The 24,145-nt window shown below is 47.7% G+C and overlaps 1 protein-coding gene across 1 annotated transcript in view; it reads left to right on the top strand.

Moving 5' to 3' along the window:
• The window catches only part of ANTXR1 (ANTXR cell adhesion molecule 1), a 145,500-nt gene that overhangs the window by 111,291 nt on the left and 10,064 nt on the right, over window positions 1-24,145 (top strand). Inside the window, exons 15-17 of the mRNA XM_083454031.1 lie at window positions 1,931-2,026; window positions 2,909-3,076; window positions 5,103-5,183. Coding sequence (XP_083310157.1) covers window positions 1,931-2,026; window positions 2,909-3,076; window positions 5,103-5,183 — 345 coding nt within the window. The remainder of the gene's footprint in view (window positions 1-1,930; window positions 2,027-2,908; window positions 3,077-5,102; window positions 5,184-24,145) is intronic.

Below are 24,145 nucleotides of genomic sequence, written 5' to 3'. Positions count from 1 at the left end.
TGATGGAAAAGGTGGCTGTGATTGCAGCAACGGTCTGATAGGTGGTCATCACCTATGCTGTAAAGGAAGATGCCAGAAAGCATCAAAATGCAGCCTGCCTTTCTCTCTCTCTTATGTTTTTAGGAGGCTGACCCTACATGCGTTTGTATCCAATAAAGACCTCTCTTGTCACTTGGAGCCTGCCTCCTTTTCCTTTGGGTTTCTGTGATGGATACCTCCAGATTAAGAACACCTTTTAAAGTTCTCCAACCCCTGGAGTAGATGACTCTTTGGGTTCCTTCCAAAGCTAAAATTTTGTGGTTCTATGACTCCCGTAGCACTGAGCCAGGGCAGGGAAAGTAGAGGAAGCACGAAAGCAAGACGTGGGCTTGCAACCTTCTTGAAGTTCCCCCTCTCACCGATAAATAGGGTGTGGTGACTCCTCTGTCTGACAGAAGTCTTGGGTCAGCTGCCATCTGGGTGCCTGGTTTGGCCCATTGGCCACCAGTTCCCCACCACAGATATGTTTGTCATTCTGATTCTGTTACAGCACAGCGTGTGGTATCAAGCAGTAGAATTCAGCTTCTCCAATTTGCTTCTTTGGTTCAGAGCAGGTTTTTAGCCCTTCCGCCTGCAAAGTTTCCTCATATTTATATGCAGAGTTTGTTATTTTTCAGTTCAGGGTGCAAACGTACTCCTGAAAATGCAACACACAGGCTCCCCACTTTTCCAAACATGAGCAAGTACTGGCGGCACCTTTTTTCATGCTTCTCCACCCCTGAAAGCATCTCTTCGGGCCTCACGTTTATGTATTTTGGAGATAACAGATCACATTCCACACCTCCTGCCAGGCAGAAGGAAATACCTCTTGCGAATGGCTTCTGAAGCTTCTAATGCTTTAAGGCATTAGAAGTTAGTTTTGCCTCCTGCAAGGCTGAATTAATGAGCACAGCTCTAAGCCAGGAGGGACACCTGATCCGAATGAGAAACAGCAGGGTTGCATGTCAGAAGTCCTGCCCTTATTAACACACACACATGTGCTGCATAACATGGGATGGTTACATACGTGCTGCTGTAGTTCACAGCCCTGTCATGCAGCCAGACCTTTGGGGGGAGGACAAAGGGAACATCTGGTGGAGAGAGTGAGAGATCTTTCAAGACTTTCACTATATCCCGTTCTCCTATGTGCCATGTGGATGCTGCACAACACACTGTTTAAAAGCATAAAGAGGTCCACATCCGTTGAAAGAACGTGGGGAGCCTTGCAGGCTATCTCCCCCATGTGCAGTCAAAGTGCATATCTCGGAAGGGGCTCAAAATCCTCTTTGTGGGGAGGGATTCTGCGGGCAGTGAGAGGGTGGGTGGGCACCTGGGTCATCAGCAGGAGTGATACAGACCCCCACAGCCGCCTCCCACCTCATGCATCCACGTTCAGTAGGTGGGCTGGTCTGACTCCCCCTGTTGTCGGAACGAGATGGCGCGATCTCAGGGTTGTGCTACAGACAAAGGCGCCTTTTTTAACCCCATTAACCGAAGCTGTAATGGGGCATACAGGGTGGGCACTGTTTTATTTGGAGGGTAGTATTGTTGACTGTTAATAGAGCCAGTGTGGTGTAGTGGTGAACCGGGTTCGCGTCTCCGCTCCTCCACATGCAGCTGCTGGGTGACCTTGGGCCAGTCACACTTCTCTGAAGTCTCTCAGCCCCACTCACCTCACAGAGTGTTTGTTGTGGGGGAGGAAGGGAAAGGAGATTGTTAGCCGCTTTGAGAATCCTTAAGGGGAGTAAAAGGTGGGATATAAAGTCCAAACTCCTCCTCCTCTTCTTCTTCCTCTTGTTTTGATTACTTTAATTGTGTTTTTATTATTTTTATTACGTATTTTGTATATTGTAACTTCAAATTATCATCGATGTTGCCATCATCTTCTTTGCTTGTTTTATTTATTTTTCAGGAAGAAGACGACGATGGGCTTCCCAAGAAAAAGTGGCCAACCGTAGACGCCTCCTATTATGGTGGTCGTGGCGTTGGTGGAATTAAGCGGATGGAGGTAGGTGAACACCAGGTTGGAAGATTCCAGACAGATAAGAGGAGAACTCTTTCACGCAGCACATAGTTAAACTGTGGAACTCGCTGCCACTGGAGGCAGTGATGTCCACCAAAGTGGGTGGCTTTGAAAGAGGACTGGGCCAATTCACAGAGGAGGGTGGGTTTGGCTATTCTGAGAAGAGAGTGCTGGACTAGATGGGCCATTGGCCTGATCCAGCAGGCTCTCCTTAGGCAAGAGACGTGTGCTCGGGGGGGATTGCTGCTGTTGCAAAAAATGATGGGCTCTCCATACTGTTTCCCCACCCACATTCCCTTCACCCTGATGCTGACATTTGCCCCCAAACTGCTGTTTGCTGCAAAAAATGCTGTTTTGGCAGGAAAACAGGACAGGGTGTTGACGGGTTAAATCCAGATTTGGGACCACAGCACAGAGAGATGGGATGTGTGTGTTTTTACCCTCCGCTGTGGTTCCAGTCTGGGTTGGGGCCCCACAAAGCTGCTTTTTGTGAGAGACAGACAGCAGACAATTGTGAGATAACCTGAAGGGTGAGATTTGTTATGTGTGTTGAGAATTTCCCCCCACCGTCTATCAACATTATGAAGCAAATTTAAGGTCCCCAAAGCCATGTTTGTCTCATAACACTACGAGTGGGGGGACGGGGGACAGCGGATACTTTCCTCTGTTTCTGAGGCCTCACTGCAGGTGGCCTGAAACCCTCTTCCTCTCCAAAATGGACTGAAGGAACCAGAGAAGAGAAACAGCTTGAGCCCCAAGCAAATAGCCATGTTTTATCTATGATTGCTGGGCCGCAAGGGGCTCTACAGTCCGATGCTTCTTCTATGATTCTGTGAAGGGGACTAAACACTTTGTGGGTGTTTTTAGGTTCGCTGGGGGGAAAGGGGATCCACTGAGGAAGGTGCGAAGCTGGAGAAGGCCAAGAATGCTCGGGTCAAGATGCCGGAGCAAGAATACGAATTCCCAGAGCCCAGGAATCTTGGGAACAACATGCGGAGGTCCTCTTCCCCCCACAAGTGGTACTCTCCAATTAAGGTACCTCTCTTACGTGATATTTTCATTGCAGCCCCTGAAACATCCTTCCCCACCTTCTAACTGGTTGGGGGGAAAGTGCTAGTGTACAATAAAGTAATAAAAACATAATACAGTGGTGCCTCGCAAGACGAAAAGAATCCGTTCCGCGAGTCTCTTCGTCTAGTGGTTTTTTGTCTTGCGAAGCAACCCTATTAGCGGATTAGCGCTATTAGCAGTTTAGCGGCTATTAGCGGCTATTAAAGGCTTAAGGGATTAGCGGATTAGTTGCTAAAAGGCTATTAGCAGTTTAGTGCCTTAGAAAAAGGGGGTGGGGAGCGAAAAAAAATCGCAGGAACTCGCAAGACATTTTCGTCTTGCAAAGCAAGCCCATAGGAAATTCGTTTTGCGAAGCACCTCCAAAACGGAAAACCCTTTCGTCTAGCGGGTTTTCCGTCTTGCGAGGCATTCGTCTTGCGGGGCACCACTATAAAATCCTGAACAAACAGCCAATGAATGAAACACGCTCTGCCCCCTGACCCCGTGCTTGGGTGGCCCCTGCTAATACCCCCCCTCTCCCTCTTGTGACCAAATTCAAGCTGCTGCAACTGCTGGTTCCCTGCCCCTACGATCAGCTGAAGGATGGACCTTCAAAAAACCCAGAACGTGATTCCCAAGAATTAAGGAGCATTAAGCACCTAATCGCTCATTGACTGACATACGTTAAGTCCGTTCACACTCATCTGGACAACCCAAACTTATAACAAATGGATCAAAGCTGCCTTCAAATATTCCTCCTCTGTAGAAGTGCCAAAAAATGTCTGGCACGCTCAGCAGACTCTGTCCATTAGTGTGCATATGAGGAGATTGCTGAGTAAAATTCCAGCGTAGCTTATTCTGCATCTGCCCTGGTCTGTTCACTCCAGAAATGAGAACTTGCATGCCCTGCTGTGGAAGAAGGTATGTTCACGGTTGGAGTGGATCGGCTGCTTCTTTTGAGGGAGAGGGAAGTTCATGGGGGTCCCTGGAAGGAGGAAGCAAGGTGCACAGATGTGCCTGTAATGTCTCCTGGATTCTGTCCTCTTGCAAAACAGATTTGTACGTTGTGTCACCACCCAGTTAAAAAGTGCCAGGGTTACAGAAACAACAAAGCACTCCAGAACCCCAGCCTTTCCTTCCACAATTGTTAACTAAGGGCTCTTCCACTCTTCCTTTTGCACCATGGTTTCCAAGCACAGATCCGTACCTCTGTGTCCAAGCAATTTTTACTCGTTTGTTTGTTTTCTCCTGGTACTTTCCCTGGGAAAACCCATGTTTACTGCTAAATTGGAGCAAACAGCAATCCACTTAAAACCCAGTTGGCCTTTGCTCTAATTCAGTGGTGAAACACAGGTTTTCCTAGAGAAAGTGCTGGGACAGAATAAAAGCCCTCCGACATGGAAGTTTAAAGCCCGGACCGGTGCCTAGAAATGAAACGCAAATGGAAGTCTGGATGAGGTGGATTTTATCATTCTGCAAGCATCTGCATTTTGGCCTGAAATCGATAAGCTTGTTGAAGTGTTTCTTCTGTCCGTGAAATTACATTGCTGCTTAGACCCTGTTGCAATCAGAGTTGTGCTAAAAGATTCCAAAATTCTGTGCCAAGGAAAGCTGGATTCTGTGGCCTGTGTGAATTATGCAAACTGAGCATATCTGCATGATTTCCTTACTTCGCATAATTTGTTCTGCTTCTGCCAGTCGTGAGAAAGACCCGCCTTCAGCCACTGGAAATCCTCCCACCATTCAGGTCTCTAAGACACAAGCACAACTTTGTGAGTGTAGTGGCTAGAAACCTGCATTTTCAAAAGAAAAGTGGGGTTTCCATGAGCGCGACTCCTCTTCCCAGCTGCGCATTTTTCTTTTGAGACAGACAGGCACACAGACAGCAAGAGGAAGAAAAAATATGTAGCTATGTCAAAGTGAAATGTAGCTCTGCTTCCTTTGCAGGCTTTTAGAAGATGACAACCACTCTGCTAAATGGCTGCTTAAGCAATCTTTGTTTCGCTTTCAGGGAAAACTGGATGCCCTCTGGGTTTTGCTGCGGAAAGGTTACGACCGAGTGTCTGTGATGCGACCACAACCAGGAGACAAGGTATTGTTGCCCTTTTCTAATAACTTGCTCTGAGCAAAAGTCTGGTGCCCTCCAGATGTTTCGTATGACCAACTCCCATCACCCCCCACTGGTTGATCCAGAACATCTGCGGAAGTCTGCTCTGGAGGGTGAGCTTGGGAAGACACGCCTGTGTCCTCATTGCCATTGGTCAGAGCCACACTATCCTGTGGCTTATGCCAAATAGACAGCAGAGGGAGGGGGAAATTCATGAGCAACAAAGAGGGGAAGGTGTAGCACGCGGAGGTCATATTGAAAAGGGAAGGGGCAGGAGGAACTACGGAGGCTCCTTTCCACACGAGGGAAATTCTTGAATTGATAATTGTTCACTCAATTATCATAGGCTATCTGCATGACATTATCATCAATTAATACGGGCTCTGCCTCTTGACTTCAGCACACTTCCAGCTGGTGCCATTTAGGAAATGCAATCAGTTTTAATATTTGTACTAAGGTTTTGGGGTTTTTGGCTTATGCATTGCGTGGCGAGTTCCCGCCCCCCACCAGGATAAATAAAGACACGAGACACCATAATTTAAGGTTAAATGGGCGAATTAGGCCACAACTTTATTGAATTCAGGAATGAGAGGCATTGGCTTAGGCATTGGTCCTATCGACTATCCGGCTCCAGCCCATTTGCTGGAGACACGGGAAGGGTTAACACCATAGAGGGGGAGTCTCCTGCTGAGGCACGTCAACTAGGAGCTCCCCCGGGTCACCGCTCTGGGGCGTGCCTTTGGCCCACACCTCCATAGGCTTCGGACAAGGCCACGCCCCCCGGAGTCCTTTATCGGACCACCCTTCGTTCACTGGGGGGAGGTGATGGCGTTCCTCCCCCACACACATCCTCTTAACCCCTTCTTACCAATGCCTAACCGCCAATGCCGAGGAGTTGTGACGAGTTGCTACGAGGTAGGCGAAAAACCAAATGGCTGTAAATTGCCAATTGGGAAAAATTCCTACCATGCCCCTTGCGGCGACAGACCGAAGTCCATAGCAAAGTCAGAGACCTACCTAAAGCCTACCTACAGGGAGGGAGGGTGGGCAAATGTGGGGGCTAGCTGGCGAAAAGAGGAGGAGCCCCATCTGCGCCGGCCCTAAATAGGGCAGGCCACGCCCCCCCCAGCCAGCCGATTGGCTGGCTGGGGGGGGAGACGCGCCAGGATTCCCCTGTTCTCGCGGGGGCTGAACCAGCCCCCGCTCACATGGGGTGGGCGTGAAGCCCGCAACCCCACCTCCTGGGCAGGCCGGAAGTGGCTTTTTCAAAAACATATTAGTGCAATTGTGCTTAAACATGTGTTGTTTAGTCGTTCAGTCGTGTCTGACTCTTCGTGACCCCCTGGACCAGAGCACGCCAGGCACTCCTGTCTTCCACTGCCTCCTGCAGTTTGGTCAGACTCATGTTTGTAGCTTCGAGAACACTGTCCCACCATCTCGTCCTCTGTCGTCCCCTTCTCCTTGTGCCCTCCATATTTCCCAGCATCAGGGTCTTTTCCAGGGAGTCTTCTCTTCTCATGAGGTGGCCAAAGTATTGGAGCCTCAGCTTCACAATCTGTCCTTCCACTGAGCACTCAGGGCTGATTTCCTTCAGAATGGAGAGGTTGGATCTTCTTGCAGTCCATGGGACTCTCAAGAGTCTCCTCCAGCACCATAATTCAAAAGCGTCAATTCTTCGGCGATCAGCCTTCTTTATGGTCCAGCTCTCACTTCCATACATCACTACTGGGAAAACCATAGCTTTAACTATATGGACCTTTGTTGGCAAGGTGATGTCTCTGCTTTTTAAAATGCTGTCTAGGTTTGTCATTGCTTTACTTAAACATAGCACAAGCTAAACAACTTATTCTTCAAATGAACATGCTATTTAAATGCCCCCACACCAATGCCTGGAAGTGTGCAAGGTTGATGCTGACACAGGAACACGCTAAACCTTCCGCTGGAGCGGGTTGGAATAGATTGCCCTTTCATTCCGTTCCAGCTCTACAATTCTATGATTCTAAATGTAGAATAGCAGCAGAAGAACAATGACTGGTTAGCAACCGAAAGCCTGCTCTCTCAGTCTACAGTGGAAATGTGCAACTGTGAATTTGATGCAAAATGTTCCAAGCAGTTTTCTCTTTGTTGAGATCTTCGTTTCCCAAAACTGCAGCTTAGAATGTTTGCTAAGTGGCTGGAGAACTTGATGGAGGGATTGCAAACAGAACCTCTCCAGCTGCAGCCCGGGTTTCGTGAGACCAGAAATCTCCCATCGCACAGCAGCTGCATTCTTGGGCGGCTGCTGGCTTGCCTGAGCTTCCCTATGGGAAGTTTCTTGTTTCTTTAAATTCAGTTACACAGAGCTGGTTACAGTCCCTGTGCAGCAATGATGTAACTTGAAGGGTGATGTCATGGACACAAGCAAAGGTTAAAACAACGCCGTAACCGTAGTAGAAGCAGAACCAAAAGCAGGTGGCATTTCTTAGCCAGCCCATCTTCTATAAAGTAGAATAATAGAAGTTGTTCTTCTCTCCTGGCCCTGTGGCTGCAGATACAGTTGTCAAAGAGCATTGACAATGACCTGATAATGATGCACATTTTTGTTGTCCAGCTCTTGCCTCTGGCCAAATGGGTTTTATGGTCTTTTAAAGGGGGGGGGGTGCCTCCATCAGCTCTCTGGGGGAATAAGCTGTCCTTGGACTCCTCCAGTCACCTCCCCCTACCCACCCCAGTTGTCCCCACCCACCTCCGTTCCCTCCACCCCACTTCTTACTGTTAGACATATGAGTCTGGTTTTCAGATCTCTCAAAAACCATGAAATCTCATCCCAGTTCATAAAAGGCTTCCTTGCTGGCAGTGGCCGGGATCCAGGATGGAAGGGAAACCCAGTCCACCTCTTGCGGCAGGGTGGAAACATCCACACATCTGCCCCCAGCTCCCCTGCTGTCTCCCAGAGACCTAGACACAAATATTCCCAAGTCTGCATTCATCATATTTTCTGAAGGACCCTTCGGAGAATTATAAAGAAAACAAACCCGCCCCCCCAGCTGAGAAACCTTCAAAAGGAAACCTGTGAGAGCTTCAAAAGTGCCACAAAAATGCTCTCCCCCCTTTCGACCAAGTGACGCATTCGCTTTGCAAGCAGTGACATGAAATTTCCATGGATGTAAACATAACATAAAGCAAGCGTCCCTCGGGCAGGAAGGAGGCATTAGGCGGTCTGGAGATCGGTTGCTTGGAAAGCACAGATCATATTTCTCCTTTGGAAAAAAAAAATTAATAATAATTCTGCAGCTGCCGATAAATTCCCCTTTAGGAAGAGGCGGAGATAGTGATGTGTCTTTGCTTCGAGAATGCCTGCTTTCCAGCATTTAGACATGACGGCCCTGGTGTCTCCAGAAGGACTGCAAAAATGGCACAGGGAAAGCTGGGGCCCCTGGCAAAGGTGCAAACACATTCTGGTCTTGAGACATGGAAGGCATGCAAGATTCTTTGTCTGTTCTGTAATCCTCCTGGATTAAGCCAAGAACCATCTAACCCAGGATTCTGTTTCCAGCAGTGGCCAGCTAGTCTAGTCTAGAGTAGGCGGAGCCACCATCCTTTTCCATGGTTTGCCCCTGACTTCTGTTGCTCTGTTTATGCTGCCTCCGACTGCTTTTCCCTAGTAGCAAGGGCGCAGTTGTGCACCTTAAGTTTGAATTTACATGAAAACAAGAGTGCCTCAGAGCAGATGCTGACTTTCCTTTTTAACCAATGCAGATCTTTCCGTTTCGCCTACTCTCAGGTAGACCATAGAAGTGTGCATGCACACGAAAGCTCATACCAATAATTAACTTAGCTGGTCTCAAAGGTGCTACTGGAAGGAGTTTATTTTTTTGATTTTTAATTCAGACAGGGCAGTATCTGATGCTGGGGTGGGGGGAGCCTGACAATGAAGGCCTCATCCTGTGCAGATTGCAAAACCTTCGACTTGTTTTCTTCATTTTCTGATCCTATTTTCATTCCATGAGCTGCTGACACAAACTCACAAGATGTGTTTCAGGACATTCTGGCCCAGGCTTTTCCTGTCTGATATAAATAAAGAAATCAACAACTCAGAGGCTTCATTAAGAACATAAGAAGAGCCTGTGGGAAACGAACAAGCAAGACCTGAGCCCAAAAGCCCTCTCCCCTCCATTAATTTATCTAATCGCCCTATTAAAGCCATCTAGGTGGACCTCTCTGCCTCCTGCAGGAGGGAGTTCCTTTGTTTAACAATGCACTGCATGAAGGAGGACTTCCTTTTATCTGCCCTGAACCTTCCAACATTCAGATTCATTGGATGCCCATAAGTTCTAGTGTTATGGGACACGGGTGGCGCTGTGGTCTAAACCACTGAGCCTCTTGGGCTTGCCAATCAGAAGGTTGGCTGTTCGAATCCCCGTGATGGGGTGAGCTCCCGTTGCTCGGCCCCAGCTCCCATCAACCTAGCAGTTCAAAAGCACATCCGTGCAAGTAGATAAATAGGTACCGCTCCGGTGGGAAGGTAAATGGCGTTTCCGTGCGCTGCTCTGGTTTTGGTGTTCCGGTGCGCCAGAAGTCGCTTAGTCATGCTGGCCACATGACCCGGAAAAACTGTCTGCAGACAAATGCTGGCTCCCTCGGCCTGTAAAGCCAGATGAGCGCCGTAACCCCACAGTCATCTGTGACTGGACTTAACTTAACTTACCTTTTTTATGGAGAGAAGGAGAAAAGTTTTTCTCTATCCACTTTCTTCGGACCATGCATAATTTTATAATCTTCTCCCATGTTGCCTCTTACTCATGTTTTCTCCATTTGCTCCGGTAAAGCAGCTGGCTCAGAACATTAGTGCCAGACTGACGTGTGTCTGTCCAGTTCACCGAGACAGACCTCGGATGAGCATCCATTCATGTGCCCATTGGAAATCTCAGCCCCTTGCCTTGCCATTGGCTCTCACAGACTACTTTAAGGTCAGGTCAAACTTCCGTTTCTCATCGCCAGAGGCAAAAATTCAAACCATCTCAAAGATGCGTTAAACAGCAGATCACATTTGCAAGTACAAATACCGAAAATACACAGAACACAAGTCTGGTTTATGGATAACACTAAGATATAGGTTGTTTGCCATGAGTTGCCCTCAGATGAACCAACAAACCATGGCTTCAACACAAATAAACAAATACTTGCCCGCATGGCCACAACAGGACTTTATGGTGGGTAGGGAAGTACCGTATTTTTCGCTCTATAAGATGCACCAGACCACAAGACGCACCTAGGTTTTGGAGGAGGAAAACAAGAAAAAAATAAAAAATACGGTAATAACTGAGGAGAGGAGACAAAAGTGCAAAGTGCAAATATCAGGTCCTATATACCTGAAAGAGCGTCTCCACCCCCATTGTTCTGCCCAGACACTGAGACCCAGCGCCGAGGGCCTTCTGGTGGTTCCCTCATTGCGAGAAGTGAGGTTACAGGGAACCAAACAGAGGGCCTTCTCGGTAGTGGCACCCGCTCTGTGGAACGCCCTTCCTTCAGATGTGAAGGAAATAAGCAGCTATCTTATCTTTAAAAGACATCTGAAGGCAGCCCTGTTTAGGGAAGTTTTTAATATTTAACGCTGTATTGTTTTTAACACTTGATTGGGAGCCGCCCAGAGTGGCTGGGGAAACTCAGCCAGATGGGCGGGGTATACAGTGGTGCCTCGCAAGACGAAAAGAATCCGTTCTGTGAGTCTCTTCGTCTAGCGGTTTTTTCGTCTTGAGAAGCAACCCTATTAGCGGATTAGCGCTATTAGCGGTTTAACGGCTATTAGCGGCTATTAAAGGCTTAAGGGATTAGCGGATTAGCTGCTAAAAGGCTATTAGCAGCTTAGTGCCTTAGAAAAAGGGGGTGGGGAGCGGAAAAAATCGCAAGAATCGCAAGACATTTTTGTCTTGCGAAGCAAGCCTATAGAGAAATTTGTCCTGCGAAGCACCTCCAAAACGGAAAACCCTTTCGTCTAGCGGGTTTTCCGTCTTGCGAGGCATTCGTCTTGCGGGGCACCACTGTAAATAAATTGTTGTTGTTGTTGTTGTTGTTGTTGTTGTTGTTGTCATCTCATCATGTACGGTAAAACACCAGGATAGATTTTGGAGGTGTGAGATTGAAAATGCTTGTGGGAGGATGAAGACATAGAATAGAATCATAGAATATTGGAGCTGGACATGTAGTCCAACCCCCTGCAAGCACACAAACAAAAACAGTGACCCACAGAGCCATGAATCTCCCAATGTGGGCACAGCCCAAGTCACACGAAAGTCTGAGATTCTCAGCTGTCCTGGAAGGCCCTCCTTATCCTGACCCTCCTTGATCGCTCCAGTCTCCTGCTTCTACCAGTTCCCAGCTTGTCCCCTCTTCTAACTGCTCAGTGTCCCACCACCAGGCTCCAGGCCCTAAGGCAGCGGTTCTCAACCTGTGTCCCCAGATGTTGTTGAACTACAACTCCCATCACCCCGGCTAGCAAGGCCAGAGCTCAAGCTAGACTGGTGACTGGGAGCGGCCGCCGAGACCATATAACACCGGTCTTGAAAGACCTACATTGGCTCCCAGTACGTTTCCAAGCACAATTCAAAGTGTTGGTGCTGACCTTTAAAGCCCTAAATGGCCTCAGTCCATTATACCTGAAGGAGCGTCTCCACCCCCATTGTTCTGCCCGGACACTGAGGTCCAGCTCCAAGGGCCTTCTGGCGGTTCCCTCACTGCAAAGAGGCCACATTACAGAGAACCAGGCAGAGGGCCTTCTCGGTAGTGGCGCCCGCCCTGTGGAACGCCCTCCCATCAGATGTCAAAGCGATAAACAACTACCTGACATTCAGAAGACATCTGAAGGCAGCCCTGTTCAGGGAATTTTTTAATATGTGACATTTTAGTATATTTTTCATCTCTGTTGGGAGCCGCCCAGAGTGGCTGGGGAAACCCAGCCAGCCAGACCGGGGGGGGGGGGGGGTACAAATAAATTATTATTATTATTATTATTATTATTATTATTATTATTATTATTTAATCCAACAACATCTGGGGACCCACAGGTTGAGAACCGCTGCCTAAGGTGTCATCCCTGGGGGGCTCTTGGGAGGCAGGCTCCCCCCACTCTTCTCCAGCACGTCCAAACCCTCCCTGGGGGCTCTTGGGCTGGCGGCCCACCCAACCGGGCCCTGACTTAATTGTTCTTGTTACTTGCCTTCCTTGCGTTGCATTGCAGGTAGATGACCCTCGTGGTCCCTTCCACCTCTATGGTTCTCTACTTGCTTTAACTGATTTGCAAGGCAAAGGCTAAAACCAGTTTTCTAGCTTCATTTTGGGCAGACAAAAGAGGTTGTGAAATTTTCTTTTCGCAGCGTCAAATCTGGAAACGGGCTGAGGTTGCCAGCGCGTCCAGCTGCTTCCAATCATTCTGGAGGAGGCCGGGTCACATGGGATTCCTGTGGTCTCCTCGCATTCTAAAGGGACTAGGTTTTGCAATTTTGCCTGCATTAATGAGGTTATTTTTGTGTTCAAGATAATAGACCAAATGGCGGGTGTTCTCCGCCCCCCCCCCTTAATTGAGTCCTGTTTTCACCCCAAAGGTATAACCTGCCCCTAATATAAAAAGCTCATTATCAGGAATGGGAACTTGGGAGGGGGGCACTTTTAATTATGGTGGCGCCCGCTTGTGGCATTTTATAGTTTTGTCTTGCATTTCCATCATAAACATGGTTTTTAAAGGAATTTACTAGCCAACCATAAAAACATGCCTTAAGGGAAACTTAAAGCTGTCAGAAGATTGCATCCCTCCTTCCCCCTTTATTTAAACAACAACAACAGCAACAATTTAATGCAGATGGCACATAAGCGGATGAAAAAATGGTTATTAATAAAGAAGATTGTATTATTAATATTAATAGCTCCCATGAACTCATAGTCATCAATAATTCTATATGGGTCAAATCCAGTGTTAGCCCCTTTCAAAGCTGTATACAGCTATGGAATTCATCCTGGCCCTTGAGCCTTACTCAGCAAGTCTTAAGGTTACAGCAGGCATCACCAAGCATCTCCTCATGAGGACTAACGACATGCTTTTTTATTTTTTAAAAACTGAGATTCTTTGGAAGTTGCATGCTACACCGAGCGTTGCATTCTGCAGCCTTCCTGCACTGCTGAAGACTTGTGGCACACGCCCTGCCTATTCCCAGGCCTTGTATCACTCTGCCTTTGCTCAATTCCTGCAATGCTGGGAGCGGGTTAGACTAGATGACCTTTGGGATGCCCTTCCGACTGTACAGCTCTGTTGTTGGAAGTGGATGCCTGTGTGAAGGGAGAAAAACAGAGCGTGCATAGGAGGTCACTTGGTGTGGGATTGGCTTTATAAAATGAGAACGGAATATGAGGAAATAATTTATTTGCTGACGGGGATTAAGCCACTCTGTTTCAGCACCTGCAAAATCCCCAATTTTTCTTCTAGTTAAAGGAGATATTAAACCCATTTATGTCACACCTGGATGACATTTTTTATTTCAGGCCTCATAAATCTCACTAGCTAATAAAATGACAAATGCACCGAGTTGCTTGTAAGGGTTATTACTGATGCTGTGAAAATATATTGAAATGTTTGTTAGGGTTAAAGCAGAATGGGGGGGGGGGAACAGCCCACAGACCCCCTCCCTGGGAACCTGATTCTGCTGTGTTTGTATAGATAGAGTAACCCTTTTGATTACTCATTCCTGCTTGAGGACCAAAGAACCACCTGTGTGAGTCAGAGACTTTGGCTTTTAAATTCTTTTTTTGTGCACTTAAATAAAGCTATTATGTGGCTTTTTTTACTATTCCAACTAAAATAATATGTATGTTGGTATATAGACCCTTGGCGAATATAAGGCAGAACGTATAACTCAAAAGGCCGCAGCTCTGCCAAAATATACTGAGCTCACTATGGATAATCACAGTGTATAAATAAATGCATTTAGGATGCAATGCTGTGCATACTTACCTGAGAGTAAGCTCCACTAAATTAATTGAGTTAGACTAGATAGATAGATAGATAGATAGATAGAGAGTTAATTAAAAATGCAAGCTTCTTGTACTGGTGTCTGGGAGGAGGGGGCACTGTGGCCCCCAAAATTTATCACTTGCCCCTTCTGTTTAGATATCCCCTGTTTCCTACATGGTTTCCACCCACTTTGCTCACAGGCGTAATCCTTAGACTTTCCCTGACAGCTGATGGGTGTAGAGATCATTTGCTTGGGGCCACTAGTTCTTCCGGGACGCCGGTGGTGCTGTGGGTTAAACCACAGAGCCTGGGACTTGCTGATCAGAAGGTCAGCAGTTCGAATCCCTGCAACGGGGTGAGCTCCCATTGCTCGGTCCCTGCTCCTGCCAACCTAGCAGTTTGAAAGCACATCCGTGCAAGTAAATCAATAGGTACCGCTCTGACGGGAAGGTAAACGGTGTTTCCGTGCGCTGCTCTGGTTCGCCAGAAGCAGCTTAGTCATGCTGGCCCCATGACCCGGAAGCTGTACACCGGCTCCCTCGACCAATAAAACAAGATGAGCGCCGCAACCCCAGTCGGTCACGACTGGACCTAATGGTCACGGATCCCTTTACCTTTACCAGTTCTTCCAATAAACAATTCTGCCATTTGTGCGGGACTCGGAGGTGGAGCCCAGGGGTTCATAAGGTGGAGCTGACAGGCACCCAAGGGGAACCCTCCGGAAGCATCCCTTTACCGGAGGCAGAAGTGGCCAATGTTTTGGCCCAGTGAGCATCACATTGGGAATGCTACGGTACTGCAATGGGCACCAGTCACAAAACAGCTGCCCCAAGGATGTGGTGCCATGGCTGCCACACCTAAAGGAGCAGAAAGAGACAGGACCACAGAATTGCTCACTCTTCTTCTGCACCGGCCCCTGCTATGTTCTTTCACAGGCAGAAGCTCTTTGCTCTTGGGTATGTTTAGTTAGAGTTGGGAGTGCTTAGCCTGGAAATGAGAAGGCTGAGAGGAGAGATGACAACCATCTTCAGATATCTCACATGGAAGAGGGAGCCAGCTTGTTTTCTGCGCCTCTGGTGGGTAGGACTCAAACCAACGCCTTCAAGTTACCAGAAAGGAGAGTCCAAATAAACATTAGGAAGAGCTCTCTGAAGGCAAGAGTTTTGCCGAGTTTCGAAACGGCGTCTCTTTTGTTGTTGTGGTCCATTTCCCATTAATGAAAAATTGATCCAAATGTTAGCTCTTTTCCTGGAACTTCCTCACCCCCCAAGGGCAGAAGCTGTGCTCTCTCTCTCTCTCTCTCTCTCTCTCTCTCTCTCTCTCTCTCTCTCATCAAGAGCTCAGCAGTTCTGGTCCTCTGCAGGATTCAGGCAAGGAAGGGAATGAGGGTGCCCATGCCCTGGCTGGCGACCAGCAGTAGCAGAACTGGAAAAAAAGAGGGTGGAAGGATCTCTCCCCCTTTCCAGAATGAGCCAGCGGCCAAACAGCCTTCTCCTGGCAGGGAGAAGTGGAAGGAGACGGGAATTTCCTTCACATAAGACTCTCCGCCTCTCTTTCGTGAGAGAGAGGGGGTGTGGGGGGAGACCTATGGGAAAAAGCGAGTGGGAGTTGGGTATATTTAGCCTGCAGAAGAGGCGATGCGAGAGCCATCTCCAAATACCCAAAGGGATGCCACATGGAAGGTGGAGCAAGCTTGTTTTCTGCCGCTCCAGAGGGTGGGATCTGAACCAATGGATTCCAATGGCAAGAAAGGAGATTCTGAGTAAATATTAGCATGAACTTTCTGACAATAAGAGCTGTTTGATAGTGGGGGAGACTTCCTTGGAAGGTGGTGGACTCGCCTTCATTAGAAGTTTTTAAACAGGTTGAATCTGTCAGGGATTCTACAGTATGGTTACCAGATGTCCCCGTTTCCCAGGGAAAGTCCCTGGATTTACAAATCTGTCCCCGGACAAAATATGTCCCCTGATTTCATTTAATGTCCCCGGATTTATATTTTAAGTGTTGTAGATTTATTAATAAGGGATGAATGTTGCGTGATTGGTTCAATGGCACAAGACACATCATATGGAGACTTCTATCGAGGCAAAATGGCGGGCGCCACGGCAGTGAGCAGCTCCTGAAGCCAGCCAGAGCCAACTGTGCTACCAGGCTGGCTCCGGGCTGCTGAGACTGCCACTGCCAAGGGGGAACCAGGGACGCCCGGCACTGACTCCCCCCCTCCCTCCCGCGACCCAAATCGAGCCGGGAGCAAGAGCGCCTAGCCAACTGCCCAGTGGTGCTCTGGGGCCAGGAAAACCCCAGAGCTGCCACAGGGAGAAGGAGGAGAGGAGAAGGAAGAGAGAGAAAGAGGAAGGGTAAAAAAGAGAGGAGCCCTGACTTTGCCACACCACTGCCGCTGAGGAGGAGAGGTAGGAGAGCACCGGGAGGGCAAGGACACGTGGCCGACCTCAGGCCCGACCTGAGCCTACTCCACGCCGGCTAGCGCTCCAGGAGAGCAGGCTGGGGCCCAGAGGAAGGCTGCATGACAGAGGAGACCACAGAAGAGAAAATATTACTTCTTCTTCTTTAAAAAAACACGCACGCTTTTTTAAAAATAACTTTCCCCCCCTCTTTTTTGTTTTTATTTTTTTAAATAATATTTATTAAAAGTTTAAAGATTACAGGGGGGGAAATGGGAAAAAAGAAAGAAAATAAATAAACAATACAAATCAATATGTTACAATACATAAAAAAGAAAAAAACAAAGGACACAATACATCAAAACAAAAACAATTAAAAACACATCCAATATTTATCATTATCTTTCATTAACTTGTTTCCTCGACCTCCTCCCACCTCCCTTTTTTGTATTCTAGTTATTAATTGTTTCAGCAAATCCTTTCCATCTTTCACTGCTTTCTGTCATTTAATTATCTTAATTTATTTTAACCTTATCTTACCATCGAAACCCTAAAGCTTATTTATACTTAACTCCTTATAATGTTTCTATTAAAGCCATGTGATTTCATTCCAACATTTTCCTAACATTCATTAATTTTACAATATTTCTCTAAATAAATTTTTGAATTTTTTTCTAATCTTCTTCCACCTTCCCCCCTCTTTTTTTTTAAAAAAAAAAGTGTCCCCGGATTCTTTGAAAAAAATCTGGTAGCCTTATTCTACAGCTATGATTCCTTCATTGCAGGGAGTTGAACTAGATGAAGATTTGGGTTCCCTCCTGTCAGGGAACTGCCATCGGAGCCAGAAGGAGAGAGAGGGCTCCAGAGGGATTCCGGAGAGCGTCCCGGGAGGGAGAGAAGCAGCACATCTTCTGGGGAAGAGAATCAGTGTAGCACCCGTGGAGAAGGGGGGCAGATGGGGGAATCGGCGAGGTGGCTCCAAGACTCCTTGCCAGGGACCAGCGGGGAGAGCACGGGTCCTCCGATGCCCACACCCTCCCGGCGCAGAAGGTTTCCGCGCAGGGAGAGTAGGCGGAGACTAGGCGTCAAAGAGCTTCTTTGCTGGAAGAAGTTCAAGAAACGCCCACTGACGGATTCTGCCAGCGATTGAGACAGCCACGGGCGAGTGGCTGCCCGGACAGGAAGGGTTCACTCAGGCAACCCACCCAGGTGTGGCGCCGATTTACGCACGAGCAACCCCTAGAACCATTACACCTCCCAACTCTACAGTTGTATGATTTTCCAGGCACTATGTGGCCTCCTGCAGGAAGAAAGAAGGGGGGCAAATTGTCCCTTCCCCACCAACATAGCCAAGCCACTACAGTGGTGCCTCGCAAGACGAAATTAATTCGTTCTGCGAGTTTTTTCATCTTGTGAATTTTTCGTCTTGCGAAGCACGGTTTCCCATAGGAAATGCATTGACGGTTTCCCATAGGAATGCATTGATGGTTTTAAGGAAAAGGCGCAAGACGTTTTCGTCTTGCGAAGCAAGCCCATAGGGAAATTCGTCTTGCGAAGCAACTCAGAAAACGAAAAACTCTTTCGTCTTGCGAGTTTTTCGTCTTGCGAGGCATTCGTCTTGCGAGGTACCACTGTACTGTGGACAGAACAGAGGAGGAGAATTCAGGAAAAGCACCCACTCCTCAGTGCGGAAATTTGGTTGCAGCTTTGAAGCTGTACCTCTCAGTGGAGGTATTGTGGTAGGGCTCGCTACTGCCCATCTGGAAACAACCCTAGATATCCATGTCATACATGAATGAATCGATTTTATACCAGTTTGATTGCTGTGACTTCTTGCCAATAAATTTTAAGAACTGTAGTTCATTCTGGGTGCTGAGAATTATCTGTTAGTGCACTGGAAAACCCTTCAAACAAAAACCAAAATCCCCCAGCGGGGAGGCAAGCAATGACTCTGGGATGTTGATTGGGCTTGGAGCGAATATTTTGCCTTAGATTACGGGAGGAGCAGAGTTGGATTTCTCCTCTAGGTTTTTCTTGCCATCACAGCCAGAACTTTCCTTCCCTGAGCTTAGAACTGTATCTTCTCTCTACGTAAAGTGAGTGTTGGAGCAGATCCTAAAACAGCAGCAACCTCAGCTTGCTTGGGATAGTATAAAGGGTCAAAGGTCAGCTGTGTGGGATTAGCACAGAGGTCTTGGATTAATTTTTGTATAAGATTCTAAACCCCGGAGCTTCTCTGTTTCCCCTTTCAGTTATCTTGTGCATGGTCCTGGGTCCCTTGTCAAGTTTAGCATGAAAAGGTTTTGAACAACGGGGAGAGGTCTAGCTCAGTGGAAGCTGAACTGTGGCGCATAGAATCATTGAATCATGGAAGGGTTCCCAGGGGTCATCTAGTCCAACCCCCTGAAATGCAGGAATCTCCGCTAAAGCATCCATGACAAATGCATGAAGAAGGCCTCACCTTCAGCGCTTTCCAAACCTGGTAGCTTCCTGATAGCCCAGTTGTGCTGCGGTTGTCATCCTGAACATCTGGGGGAGGCAATCAAAGATGGAGGCTGGGATATTCTTTCTTCTTCTTCATTTCATTTCTATACAGTGGTACCTCCGGTTGCATACGCTTCAGGTTACATACGCTTCAGGTCACAGACTCTGCTAACCCAGAAATAGTGCTTCAGGTTAAGAACTTTGCTTCAGGATGAGAACAGAAATCGTGCAGCGGCAGCGAGAGGCCCCATTAGCTAAAGTGGTACCTCAGGTTAAGAACAGTTTCAGGTTAAGAATGGACCTCCGGAACAAATTAAGTTCTTAACCCGAGGTACCACTGTACACTTTTCCTCTTGCGGTGTCCAGCAACTGGTATTCAGAAGTATTGCCATGCACCTAACCCTCCTTTACAGCCATCCAAATTAGTGGCCACCACTGCTTCCTGTGGGAGTGAGTTCCACAGTTTAGCTTTATTTTCTCTCCCCTGAATCTCCCAACTTTCAGTTTCATAGGATGCCCACAAGTTCTAGTGTTACAGGGGAGGGAAAGAAACTTCTATCTGCTTTCTCCATGCCAGGCATGATTTTATAAACGTCTATCATTTCTCCTCTTAATTGCCTTTACTTTTATCTAAAAAATCCCAAAGGCTACAACCCTTTCTTTATAGATTCCCTTGACCATTTCAGTTGCCCTCTTCTGAGCCTTTCCCAACTTTACAATAGCCTTTCTAAGGTGAGGGGACCAGGAGTCTAGGCCTTCTTTCAAGGATCACACTCTTGCACAGTCTTATTCTCTTCTTGAGCGACTCAGTTGCAGTGACGACTGCCAAGACATGCTTCAGCTGATGTTCCCAAAGAATTGTCATTTGAAGAGCAAGCTGACCATTCTCTCATAGCCTTCACCAGCCCTTCTGTCCAGGGGCTGATGGGAGTTGTAGTCCAAAACATCTGCCGGGTTTGAGAAGGCTGCCTTTCAGGGCCCTTTCCTCCCTCATGCAGGTTCTTGAAGGAAAGGGGTACCTACTACCGCATTTTTCGCCCTATAGGACGCACTTTTCCCCCTCCAAAGATGAAGGGGAAATGTGTGTGCGTCCTATGGGGCGAATGCAGGCTTTCGCTGAAGCCTGGAAAGCGAGAGGGGTCGGTGCGCACCGACCCCTCTCGCTCACCAGGCTTCGCACAGCTCTCCGCAAGCAGCGGGAGCCTGTCGCTGGGCTCCCACCACTTGCGGAGAGTTGCCTGCATGCTGAAGCCTGCGTGCGCTGAGCTCAGCGCGTCCAGGCTTCGCGCACCTCTCACAAGCAGCGGGAGCGCTCCCGCCACTTGCAGAGAGTTGCCTGCATGCTGAAGCCTGCGTGCGCTGAGCTCAGCACGTCCAGGCTTCGCGCACCTCTCCGCAAGCAGCCGGAGCCCATCGCTGGGCTCCCGCTGCTTGTGGAGAGTTGCCTGTTTGGGGGCTGGGGTCAGGGGAAGCTTGGGCTTCCCCAGCCCCGCGCCTGGGGGGGGGAAATAAATTTTTTCCCCTTTATTTCCCCCCCTAAAAACTAGGTGTGCCTTATGGGACAGTGCGTCCTATAGGGTGAAAAATACGGTAAGTCCTTGAAGTGTTGGTAGTCAGTGAGAGGTCTGAGTGGTCCACCTCCACAATTTAAGAAGAATATTGACAAACTGGGACATGTGCAGAGGAGGGTGACTAAGAGGACCAAGCGTCTGGAAACCAAGCCTTATGAGGAATGGTTGAGGGAGTTGGGTATGTCTAGGCTGGAGGAGAGAGACTGAGAGGTGAATGGATAAAGGTAGAGGGGAAAGGGACCCCTGACCGTTAGGTCCAGTTGTGGGCAACTCTGGGGTTGCAGCACTCATATCACTTTACTGGCTGAGGGAGCCGGCGTTTGTCCGGAGATAGCTGGTCATGTGGCCAGCATGACTAAGCCGCTTCTGGCGAAACCAGAGCAGCGCACAGAAACGCCGTTTACCTTCCCGCTGGAGCGGTACCTATTTATCTACTTACACTGGTGTGCTTTCGAACTGCTAGGTTGGCAGGAGCAGGGACCGAGCAACGGGAGCTCACCCCATCGAGGGGATTTGAACCACCAACCTTCTGATCAGCAAGCCCTAGGCTCTGTGGTTTAGACCACAGCACCACCGCCATCTTCAAATATTTGAAGGGCTGTCACATGTCTCTCCTGCACCAGAGGGGAGGTCCCAAACCAATAGATTCCAGTGACAAGAAAGGAGATTCCTACTTTCTTGGGTAACAAGGAAGTTTAAGAGTGGAATGCACTCCCTCAGAACCTGTTGGACTCTCCTTCATTGATCATTTTTCATCATATGCTGGATTTCCATCTGTCATGGATGCTTTAGTTGAGATTCCTGCATTGCAGGGGGACAGACTAGATGGCCCTTGGGATCCCTCCTATTTCTACAATTCTGTGATTCTGTTTGCTTGCTTGAGTAATAAAGAGACTGGGATTAATTTGGGACACATCCTGACACTTCCTTGTTTCAGGATTGTACGTGACCTGGTTTTGTTTAGCCAAAGGGAGCTGATTTCTTCCAGAATTGGCTTGTTTGTGGCCGTGGCCCAGGAAGCACAAACTCTCCTCCGTTTCTGCCTCCTGTTACCAGATTGTTCAGACCGACCCATATTTGTTTTAACATCCTGCTGGTGAACTTAAAGGCAGCCCGTTTCCTCTGGGGCATCTTTTCACAGTCAGAATTGCAGAAGAATGCCCCTCTGGTCACGTGAGCCAAGAGTTCCTCTCCTGGGAAGAAGGGCTGTTTTCTTCACCTGAGGAAGAAGAGTAGCAGACCAAAGCAGGCATCCCATTTCTTTCCCAGGTCGACCTAAAAACCTTCCCACATCTTTCCAGCTGCTGCATCTATTTTGACCACTCTCCCCACATCCTTTTCTCTTCCTCCTCCAAGCACTGAAAGGAAGTCCATCCAGGCTGCAGTCTCCCCTTCAGCCAAGCATGGTCCCCCGGAGCAAAGATTTCTAGACTCTGCTCTGCACTCACATAAAGAGCATGTGTAAAACCTGCTCTTTCACAGAACTCACCTTGGTCTCCCATCTTGCTTGCTGAACAGGTCTGCACCTGCTCAGTTTCAGGATGCACTTCAATGTCCGCTGGTTCCCACACGTTGCCATTTAAGGCACTGGATTGGCAGGAAAACGAACGGGAGGTGGGGGGGGTGGAATTCATATGCTTCCCTGATGCAAGATTGCCAAGAAAAACCATGCCCCATAAACATTTTATTAGATTTTGATTGCAGCTCTGCTTGGGTTCCAGTTGGATCAATGAAGGCGGCCACTTCATCGTTCTTACTGCCCCAGATGAATACGTTTTCAGGCAAAGCAATCCTAAGCTTTATTTATCTCTGGCTCCGTTTCCCTTGGCCGCCGTCTTTTTTATTATTAAAAACTTGGACATAAATAAAGAAAATAAATATTGTAGGAGTGATAGTCCAAGGCCGCTTGAGTTCCACTGCAGGAGCCCTGCCAGGAAAAGGGGGGGGTGTTGTGTGTGTGTGTGTGTGTGTGTGTGTTGATCCAGGTGACTAATGCAGCTGCTACTTCTTCTCCTCCTCTATCAAGAGGCAGAGTTAACACTGAACAAATGAGAGCTTTTTACTTTTTTACAAGCCCACAATGCCCGGGACTTAGCAAACTCTTTCTAAGCAAAATCTGAACAGGCAGCAGATGCCCAATCAATGTTGATAGGAGTGGCTAATCTGCCTGCTCCTTCCTGCACAGCCTTAGAATCATAGAACTGTGGAGTTGGAAGTTACCCAAAGGTCATCTAGTCCAACCCCCTGCCCCAAGGGGGTTTCCTTTGCAGTCCAGCCTGCCAGCCCCTGCATTGCCATCGGCTGCCCAGTTCACAGGCAGAGCTACACATGGTGGAGTCTCCCTCTTCTAGGGCCTGTTGGGGGTGCTTGGTACAAACCTTCCCCTTTCACCAAAAAGCTCACACACTTCCCAGCTGCTGCTGCTGCTTCTTTCTTCCTCTGTTGTAAACGTGCCAAAGGATTTTTGTACTCCCTAAACACAGCTCAGTCTGCAGCATTTCATTCCAACAGGCCTTTACATCTCCATGTTGTTTTTTCTGCTGCATAAAATTCGTTGCGGTTGACTTTCAGTCCTCAAGCATCACTGAACCCACAAGCCAGGCTCCCGGCACAGTTCTGCTCATTCAGGCCCAATGATTTCAGTGGCCCTAAAGTGCACTTAACTCTGTTTTCGGATTGACCATTTACTTATACGAGTCGCAGGAATCTGTGTTGAAACAATTTTAAGACCTGCAGTCTGAGCCTGCAGAGCAACAGATTGCTCTGCTGAGAGAGCTTTAGAACTTGGGATAGTTTTGCACAATCAGTGGTATTGTGTAGAAATATTAATGTCTGAATTTTGTTACCATATTGGCTACAAAACCTTCTGAGAGCCAAATGCCAGAACACAGACTGTGAAGTCCAGATATTGACTTGAGTCAAGCTTAATTTGCAATGGCGAATTTGTCATTTGTAGTGAGGCTTGCCAGGGCTCAGCCCCAACATCTGTTTTCAACTCCTGAGTGGCTAGAAAGCATGAGCTGTGTTGACCGAGATGTGTGAGAGTTGTAGGGCTTGGGAAAGGCTGTGATTTAAATCACGATTTAAATTACTAATCAGTAAGACTTGATTTAAATCAATTTTTCTTACAGAAAGACATTCCTGCTGGTATAATCTTAATATTTACAATCAGATGAAGGTTTTATTTTTGGAATAATAAATTTTCAGAGTAGTTTTTACAGTTACATCAGTTACATTACTGATTTGGTTATACTATTAGAAATACATAGATAATTATGAAATTTTGGTGAGGTTTAATAAGTTAAGTGTTATATTTGGGCAACTTTTCTGCTGTGCTTAATTGGAAGGAGAAAAATAATCATTTCCTTAATAACAATTTCCTTAAAAACCAACTTAGACTGAGTTTCAGCACACATGAAAAACTTAAAACAAATCCTTATTTCCTGATGAATAGCCTTTGGACTATAATGTAACTTAAATAGAAAACTATCTTTAGAAAGATTTTTTTTC

This window comes from Podarcis tiliguerta, assembly GCF_965153285.1.
Source record: "Podarcis tiliguerta genome assembly, chromosome: 8".
Lineage (NCBI taxonomy): Eukaryota > Metazoa > Chordata > Lepidosauria > Squamata > Lacertidae > Podarcis > Podarcis tiliguerta.
This window is presented reverse-complemented; position numbering and strand designations above follow the sequence as displayed.